Source organism: Bos indicus x Bos taurus, chromosome 26 (assembly GCF_003369695.1).
Source record: "Bos indicus x Bos taurus breed Angus x Brahman F1 hybrid chromosome 26, Bos_hybrid_MaternalHap_v2.0, whole genome shotgun sequence".
NCBI classification, from domain to species: domain Eukaryota; kingdom Metazoa; phylum Chordata; class Mammalia; order Artiodactyla; family Bovidae; genus Bos; species Bos indicus x Bos taurus.
Window position 1 is genome coordinate 35,101,939 of NC_040101.1, and position 10,004 is coordinate 35,111,942.

Consider the following 10,004-nt stretch of genomic DNA (forward strand, 5'->3'; position numbering starts at 1 on the left):
CTAGCCCAAATTATTTTGCTCAGATAGTGCTCAGGGTATTCAGGCCAGATTCTTACTCTAAGCGATGCAGCCCGCGCTGCGCCTCCCTGCCCAGCCCCCGGTTGTTAATGGCGCGTGCAGGTGTCTGCGCTGCTTCTCCGCTGGGGGAGTTACCATAGGACTCTCAATCTTCGAGTTTTAATTGTTTATTTATTTTTTCTTCCTGTTATGTTGCCCTCTGTGCTTCCAAAGCTTGGCACAGATTCGGCAGTGAGAAGGTTTCCTGGTGTTTGGAAACCTCTCTCTTTTTAAGACTCCCTTCCCGGGACGGAACTCCGTCCCTCCCTCTTTTGTCTCTTTTTTTGTCTTTTATATTTTTTCCTACCTCCTTTCAAAGAGTTGGATTGCTTTTCTGGGTGCCTGATGTCCTCTGCCGGCATTCAGAAGTTGTTTTGTGGAATTTACTAGACGTTTAAATGCTCTTTTGATGAATTTGTGGGGGAGAAAGTGTTCTCCCCGTCCTACTCCTCCGCCATCTTCGCAAACCATATTTCTTATAAGGGGTTAGTATCCAAAATATGTAGAGAACTCATACAACGCAATAAAAAGAAAAGCAACCTGGTTAAAAGTGGGCAGAGGAACTGAACAGACATCTGTCAAAAGACATGTAAATGGCCAACAAGTGCATAAATGCTCTCAACATTACCATTTGTCCGGAAAATGGAGATTAAAACCACAAAACACACGTTAGAATGGCTGCCATCAAAAGTCAAGAAATAACAAGAGTTGACTGGGATGTGGAGAAAAGGGAACACTTAAACACTATTGGCAATGGCACCCCACTCCAGTACTCTTGCCTGGAAAAGCCCATGGACAGAGGAGCCTGGTACACTGCAGTCCATGGAGTCGCTAAGAGTCAGACACGACTGAGTGACTTCACTTTCACTTTTCACTTTCATGCATTGGAGAAGGAAATGGCAACCCACTCCAGTGTTCTTGCCTGGAGAATCCCAGGGACGGGGGAGCCTGGTGGGCTGCCGTCTATGGGGTCGCACAGAGTTGGACACGACTGAAGTGACTTAGCAGCAAACACTATTGGAGTGAATGTAAACTTCTATAGTCACTATGTAAAACAGTGTGGAGGTTCTTCTATATATTAAAAATAGAACCACCATATGATCCAGCACTGCTCCTTCTGAATGAAATGAAAGCAGAATATCATAGAGGTTTCTATACCTCATGTTTATTGCAGCATTATTTACAGTATCTAAGATATGGAGACAAACTGAGTCTCCATCAACTGTTGAATGGATAAAGTAAAAATAAATATACACACAAAGAGTTGACCCTTGAACAACATGGGGATGGAGCACTGACCCGCATCCCACGTGGCCACAATTCAAAGTCCATGCACAATTTTACAGTTGGCCTTCCATATCTGCAGTTGCATGTTCCAGGATCCAACCAAGCATGAATCATGTGGTACTGTAGCAAGTACTTACTGGTAAATAAACACATATCAGTAGACCAATGAGTTCAAACCCATGTTGTTCAAGTGTCTACTGTATATACATCACTTTAAATGCAGCACTTGAGTGATATATACATACACACACACAATGGAATACTATTCATCCATGAGAAGAAGTAAATCCTTGTATTTGCTACCACTGAATGGATAGTGAGCATATTATGCTGAGTGAAATAAGACAGACAAGACAAATGCTATATGAAATCACTTATATGTGGAATGTAAAAAAAAGAAAAACTAACTCATAGAAACAGAGTAGAAGGATGGTTTCTATGGGGCAGGAGGTTGGGGAAATAAGGAGATGTTGCTCAAAGAGTACAGATTTCCAGTTAGAAAATGAATCAGTTCTGGGGAATCTAATGCACAACAATATTAATAGGATTAACATAGCCATATTCAGTTCAGTTCAGTTCAGTTCAGTCACTCAGTCGTGTCCGACTCTTTGCGACCCCATGAATCGCAGCATGCCAGGCCTCCCTGTCCATCACCAACTCCCGGAGTTCACTCAAACTTACGTCCATTGAGTCGGTGATGCCACCCAGCCATCTCATCCTCTGTCATCCCCTTTTCCTCCTGCCCCCAATCCCTCCCAGCATCAGAGTCTTTTCCAATGAGTCAACTCTTCGCATGAGGTGGCCAAAGTACTGGAGTTTCAGCTTTAGCATCATTCCTTCCAAAGAACACCCAGGGCTGACCTCCTTTAGAATGGACTGGTTGGATCTCCTTGCAGTCCAAGGGACTCTCAAGAGTCTTATCCAATACCACAGTTCAAAAGCATCAATTCTATATATCTAAAAATTGCTGAGAAATTAGATTTTACATGTTTTCTCAAGAAAGGTAATTATGGGACTTTGATGGAGGTGCTAGACAATGCTATGGTAGTAATCTATTTCAATATATGAGTATATAAAATCAACATATTGTATGCTTTAAACTTACACAGTATCAATTACATCTCAATGAACCTGGGGGAAAATATTGAGTGTAGACCACATCCATTCAGGAAGTTGATTTTTTAAAAATCTGGATATGTAGGTGTAGTTACAGCTACCAAGTAGGGAAAATGTATGGTTCAGTAGAAAACTATGCACTATCTATATAGCTCACTGTTTTGTAATTCTATGGGAGATATTTTGCAACTTTTTCAATTTTCAACAATAGTGACACAAAATAATTCTTGTCTCTAGACATACAAACTCTGTTCTATAGAGATTCATTTGACTTTCCTAGCTAGTTTTGTCTTCATTTGCACATCCATATCAACATTTTTTCACTCTAAATTTGTACTTTTCCACCCTTGTCCTATAACCTGGTTGGAACACTCTGTTACTACTTGTTGTAACTTATTTCCTCATTAATGAGTTATACAATATTTTTAACTTGTGTTCATTTAAAAAAATAAAGAAGATTGGTCAATAGGTATGTAAGACGATGCTGACATCACTAATCATTAAGTTTTGTGCTGGCCTCAGCTTATCAATAACCAATGGTGTGGTTGGACCAGCCCTTGTGCTCATATTTTGACTGTGGAGGCTCCTCAAAAAACAGAAATATTCAATACAATTACTATACTACCCAGAAGTCCCACTTATGAGTTTTTATTAAAAAGAACTGAACTTATTTGGGATCTCAAATAGATATAGCCATGGAGTGAAAGAACCTAAATATCCCTCAATAATTAGCAAAAAAGAAAATATGTAAATACACACACTGGAGTACTATTCAGTCATAAACGTGAAAGAAATCTTGTCACATACTACAATATGGATGACACATGAGCATATTTTGCTAAATAGAAAAGTCAGTCGTGAAAGGATCAATGTTGCATGATTCCACTTAGATGAAGTAGCCAAAGAAGTCAAACTAACAGAAATAGAAAGTAGATTGCTGGTTAGCAGGGCCTTGGGGAAAGGAAATGGAGAGTTCAATGGGTAGAGAGTATCAGTCATGAAGGATGAAAGTTCTAGAGACCTACTGTGTGATCACAGTTAATAATACTGTCCTGCACACAATAATATGTTAATAGGATAGATCTCATGTTATATGTTGTTTGCTATAAAAATTTTTTTAAGCATTGCAAAGAAATAGTAGGGCATGGAACAAAAGGAAAATGTATACTTAGTGGTTCCTATGCCAAGCTCCTTTATATTCCAGGCTTGTAAGGTTAAAATAAAGTTTATTTTACTTTACAGGTAGAGGGTAATTTTGAAAACTTTGGGAAATTTCTTCATCTATATGTGATTCACATGAAATCTGATTTTCAGTCTTTAATTCTGAAGAAAAAAATTAAAACAGTGTAATTTGTAATACAAGCTGAAAAATCAGTCATTATGACAAACACTTTGTGCCTGGTAGTGGGAAGTAAATATTTACCACAAATTTGTTATCAAAATCCAATAATGATGGAGCAAAGTTTGGTAAACCAAAAACAGAGTCAAATTCTAGTTCGAGAAAACAGGGTAGAAAGGTGTTAATTAGGTTGAAATCTAGTTAAATAAAACATTTCATATTAATCACTTGGTTTGGTGTATTGTGCTGATGTGTAGCATATATTTTTTCAAAATATAAATATAGTGAGTATTGGGTAGCAAGAAATCATTGATGCTGATATCTTTAAATAGTGCTGCCTTTACAGAGAGGGCTTCCCAAGTGGAGCTAGTGATAAAGAGCCTGCCTGCCAATGCACGAGACTTAAGAGGGAGACACAGGTTCAATCCCTGGGTTGGGAAGATACCCTGGAGGAGGGGACAGCAACACACTCCAGTATTCTTGCAAGGAGAATCCTACGGATAGAAGAGCCTAGTGGGCTACAGTCCATAAGGTCACAAAGTGTCCGACATGACCAAAGGGACTTAGCATGGACTCATGCCTTTACAGAGAACTCATGATTGAGGAGAACTGCACTGAGATAGATATTCCTAATGGACTGAAATCATAGATGACAGAACTATTGACCAGAACTTCAGGCCTGGGTCCTGGAATAACTCTCAGATGTGTCTGTGAGACTGAATATAAGAATATAGTTCAATTAAGTAAACACATATGACACTTGTTTCATGCTCCATAAGGGCAGGAGGAGGTCATTCCCACCCTGTCCACTTAACAAGTATTCCCTGGTGAAATGCTCTAAAACAGACAACCACATTTGTGATATAGGAAAACCACTGCTCTCTCTTTCATGAAATGATTCAAAACTATTCTTAGTGATTTCTGATATTAAAACAGGGCTCAGGAGACACTATGAATAAATGACCTTTTGTAACCACACAGCATGTGTAATCATAGAAGTCCACACAGCAAGCATAGATACACAAAAGCCCGCTTGGTTCTCTGCTTCAAACTCTCTCTCCTCCACATGAGGGCTGACAGTCATGACCCATAGGAAACATGTGGCCCATCCTGAAATGCTTCCAAGGGGCATCATTGGAGAGAGAGAAGACTATTAAAGATAGAGCTATAAGAGCATAGAATTGCTCACCATTGGTTTTTCTCAACTCCTCCACCAGGCAGCAGGCTTCCTCTTGAACTCGGTCCTCAATGCTCCTCTTCCCCATCCCGAAATTTCTCAGGGTCATGAGGGAGAAGCGCCGTATCTCCTTCCATGTCTTCCCATTGCTGAAAAGGATTCCTACCAGGAGGAGAAACAGAAACTAGGAGGCAGGTCCTAGGGAAGGAGAAGTAAGCTGGCACTTGGCAGGCCCCCATATGGACCAAGCTCTGCTGGAGAGCTCTTCAAATTCCTGTTTCCATTCTGCCCACTCCCATTGCCAATGCTTAACACATACCATTTACTATACTAGCTCTTTCAGCCAATGGAAACATTCCTCTTCCAGAAAACTCCTCTCCCAGATCAATCAGGGCTTCTTTCACTGCTTCATATCCATGCAAGACCACGATGGGCTTCATGCCAAAATACACAGTGAACACAGGGCCATAGACTTTTGAAAGCTGTGAAAGGAGGTACACATAATAACAAAAGAAGTCAACATTTGAAACTATATTGTGCCTGAGGCATAATGTATTATCATCCTACTATTATGCTTTCATTCTGCCACATACAGCCTAAATATTTCTGAATTATTAAATTCTGCATTAGCGTAAGTATGATGGCAATTGTTACTGTTTCCATTTCCATCTGTTATGCTAGGCAATGGCCCAAGTAACTGGTACCCAGATTACAATGAATTCTCATATCAGCACCTTCAGAAGGTGTATTTGCCTGGCTTATAAATAAGGAGTATATCATGAGAAATGCCAGGCTTGATGAAGCATGAGCTGGAATCAAGATTTTGAGGAGAAATATCAATAACCTTAGATATACAGATGACACCACCTTTATGGCAGAAAGCAAAGAGGAACTAAAGAGCCTCTTGATGAAAGTGAAAGAGGAGAGTGAAAAAATTGGCTTAAAGCTCAACATTCAGAAAACTAAGATCATGGCATTCGGTTCCATCACTTCATGGCAAATAGATGGGGAAACAATGGAAACAGTGACAGATTTTATTTTCCTGGGCTCCAAAATCACTGCAGATAGTGACTGCAGCCATGAAGTTAAAAGGAGCTTGCTCCTTGGAAGAAAAGCTATGACCAACCTAGACAGCACATTAAAAAGCAGAGACATTACTCTGATGACATAAGTCTGTCTAGTCAAAGCTACATTTTTTTCAGTAGTTATGTATGGATATGAGAGTTGGACCATAAAGAAGGCTGAGTGCTGAAGAATTGATGCTTTGAATTGTAGTGTTGGAGAAGACCCTTCAGAGTTCATTGGGTTGCAAGGTGATCAAACCAGTCAATCCTAAATGAAATCAACCCTGAATATTCATTAGAAGGATTGATGCTGAAGCTGAAGCTCCAATGCTTTGGCCATCTGATGCGAAGAGGTGACTCATTTGAAAAGATCCTGATGCTGGAAAAGATTGAAGCCAGGGGGAGAAGGGAATGACTGAGGACAAGATGGTTGGATGGCAGCACTGTCTCAATGGACATGAGTTTGAGCAATCTCCGGCAGATGGTGATGGACAGGGAAGCTTGGCATGCTACAGTCCACAGGGTCGCAAAGAGTCAGACATGACTGAGCAACTGAACAACAAAAACAATAAATAAGGAAACAGGTTGTGGAATTCCATTTCCTTTCCAGTGTCCCATGGCTACTACATAGAAGATTTGAATTTGAAACTCTTATTCACTGTCTGATCCTTAAGGAGCAAGGCATCAATCCCTGAGGCCCACCTTTAAACCATCACCTAGCTGACTGCTTCAGAACCACGTGCAGTGTTCTTCCAATGGGAATTCATATTCGCTAGCCCTGATTAATACTAGAATTCCATATTTTAAAAAATGAATTCAGATAACTCTAATGCCCAGCTTAGTTTGAGATCCAGTGGTGTCACTAACACAGAAAGGGAGGAAGCATCATAGAGGCAGTGTCAGGACATGCGTATCTCATGGAGGAACAGCATCTTCCATCCTGCAGTATTTACCCGGTACAGATAGGACCTTCTTGCAGAATCCAAATGAGTGCTTCTGGGACCCTGACTGGTGACTTCTTTCTCTCATTCACTCATGCTTGTGCTGAATGCAGAGCTATTTCCTTAATACCAAGCACAATGCACTTCTTCAGAAAAGTTCTATTTTCATAGCCAACTGAACAATACATACAGCTTATATAGTAAAAGACTTCTGCAAGGAAATCTCTAATCACAAAAAGCTTATCATTTACTTTCAGTCCCAAATCATAGAAAATGGCTGTGAAATGAAAAAGGGAAGTAACACTTGCAGCTTTTGCCACTTCATTATTTTGATTCTATTACATGTGCAAAGACAAATATTTCTCTGCTCACAAAACACATTACTTCTTTTCTCTACTTATGACAATGACAGGCCAGAAAAGGCAACAGAAATACCAGAATTTACAGGGGATAATTTGCTGATCTGTTTTAACAGTGTGCCCAGGACTTCCCTGGTGGTCCAGTGGTTAAGATTTCACCTGCTGATGAAAGTTCAATCCCTGGTGCAGAAAGATTCCTTATGTCCAAGGGCAACTAAGCCTGTATTCCACAACTCCTGAGTCCATGTGCCCTAGGACCAATGCTCCACCACAATGAGCAGCCTGTGTGCTGCGACTAGAGAGTAGCTCCAATCTGCCACAACTAGAGAAAGCTTGTGCACAGCAAGGAAGACCCAATGCACTAAAAAATAAATAAATACAAATTTAAAAGTAAAAGAAAAAAAAAAAAAAAACAATGTGCCCAGAGAAATATATATTATTTTTAAAACTAGGCTTAATTTACTTACCCTTTTCAAGCCACTGGAGGAGCATAAAGTCTACTTACATTGGTTAAAGATTTGCTGATGTTTTTAACATCTAACTGTAGGATGTTTCCAAGAATCGGCAGAGGAGTGGGGCCCGGCGGGAGCTTCCCTTTCCCAGAGCTCTGTTTCCAAAGTGAGAGGAGAAGCAGACAGGAGAGACAGAGCACCAGGACCACAGCCAGATCCATTGACGCCTTCTCTTCTTACTCAGACGACTGTGAGCCTGAAATCTAAGTCCCTGCTATTCAACCTGGGTCTCTCTGAGGACTAAAGATATCAATCAATCACATCCACTTTATACTCTATTCTGAGTGGACTTTGCCACTGATAAAGATAAAATTAAAGTGTCCTTTAGTCTTGTTTTTCCTCTGTCCAGGAATGACTTTGGAGACTTTCATTTACTTGTACTGGGCTGGGATCCACATTTGATAATTAAAAAAAATGTCCACTGTGCAGTCAGGATTGAGAACCACTGAAATAAATAATTTGATACCAAAAAACAGCTCAAAACTCTGGATTCAAGTCAACGATCAGTTGCAAATTTATGACTTTGAAGACAATCAGTATATTCTATACCATTTTTATTTACTTATTACCAAATTAAACAAGTTTATTGGAGTATACTTGATTTACAAAAGTTAGTTTCAAGTATGCAGCAAAGTGAATAGGTTGTACATATACATATATCCACTTTTTTTATCCTTTAGATTATTTTCCCATATAGACAATTATAGAATATTGAGTAGACCCCCTGTGCTATATAGTAAGTTCTAGTTAGTTATCTATTTTTTTATTTTTAAATATTTTTAATCCTTTAAATTATGAAAGTATGATATCACATTTACAGGCGACTTGGAAAATATAGAACAAATTTGCGTATAGTTCCACTGTGTATTGCAATTATTTTTTTAAGTAGATAAATTAAGGTTTTTAGTTGGAGATTTTTAGTTGGAGATCAAATTCTCAAAAATTAATAAATGAATAGAAAGAAAAGTAGAAGTATACAGTAGATCTAAAAAGCACTATGAATCAATTCAACATAGTTAGATTTATACAATTTTCACACAATAGCAGGATAAAAATTCTATTCAAGTTCCCATATACTATAAACCAGGAGACAGTGGAACATATCCAGGGACATAAAACAAGGTGCAAAAATTTCATGATCTAAAGATATTGACATCATACAGAGTGTGTTCTCTTACCACTGTGGATTATGTCAGAAATCAATATCAAAAGATATTTTAAAATAGCTCACATATTTTCAAGTGCAATGTGACATTTATCAAGACAGATCTTTGACTTAGCCATTGAAAACCTTAAAAAGGTTAAAAGAAAAAGCACAGAGGGTGATTGAAGAGAAGAAAGCATCTAAATGAGAAATTAATATCAAGGATACTCTAAAAACTCTAAGTATCTGGAAATTAAATATCCACTTTTACATGATGGGTATATCTAAGAAGCAATAACAAGGAAAATTAAAAAATATTTGTAATGAAATAAAAATGAAAAGAGCATTTATCAGAATTTGCTGCATGCAGCTGAAGCAGCTCAAGGCAACTAAATACAATGTGGAATCTTGAATAAGGTATGAAAACAAACAATGGACACTAGCATAAAATTTTGTGAAATTTGAACAAAATCTGTGCTTTAGTTAATACTGTGCTGTGCTGTACTGTGCTGTGCTGAGTTTTGCTGAGTTGCTCAGTCATGTCCAAGTTGCTTTGTGATCCCATGGACTGTAGCCTACCAGGCTCCTCTCTGTCCATGGGGATTCTCTAGGTAAGAATACTGGAGTGTGTTGCCATGTCCTTCTCCAGGGGATCTTCACAATCCAGTTGTCAAACCCAGGTCTCCCACATTGCTGGCAGATTCTCTACTGTCTGAGCCACCAGGGAAGCCCAAGAATACTAGAGTGGGTAGCCTATCTCCAGGGGATCTACCCAACTCAGGAATGAACTGGGGTCTCCTGCATTGCAGGCAGAATCTTTGCCAGCTGAGCTACCAGGGAAGCCCAGTTAATACTGTACCACATGTTAATTTCCTGGTTTTTTTTTGTGTGTTTGTTTGTTTTTTTTACAACACAGTATCTCTTAACTATTTTTAATAATTGGATTAGAAGTTTCAAGCCTCATTTGAAATTTTTAAAAAATCACTAAGATAATAAGCTTTCTAGAGT

The 10,004-nt window shown here is 39.0% G+C and overlaps 1 protein-coding gene across 1 annotated transcript in view; it reads right to left on the reverse strand.

The window, feature by feature from the left end:
• Positions 1–8,073, reverse strand: part of LOC113884486 (cytochrome P450 2C9-like) — a 63,316-nt gene extending 55,243 nt beyond the window's left edge. The window contains exons 1-3 of the mRNA XM_027529109.1: positions 7,846–8,073; positions 5,296–5,458; positions 4,989–5,138 (exon numbers count right to left, since the gene is read on the reverse strand). Coding sequence (XP_027384910.1) covers positions 4,989–5,138; positions 5,296–5,458; positions 7,846–8,013 — 481 coding nt within the window. The 5' untranslated portion in view covers positions 8,014–8,073. The remainder of the gene's footprint in view (positions 1–4,988; positions 5,139–5,295; positions 5,459–7,845) is intronic.
• Positions 8,074–10,004: the final 1,931 nt, after the last annotated feature.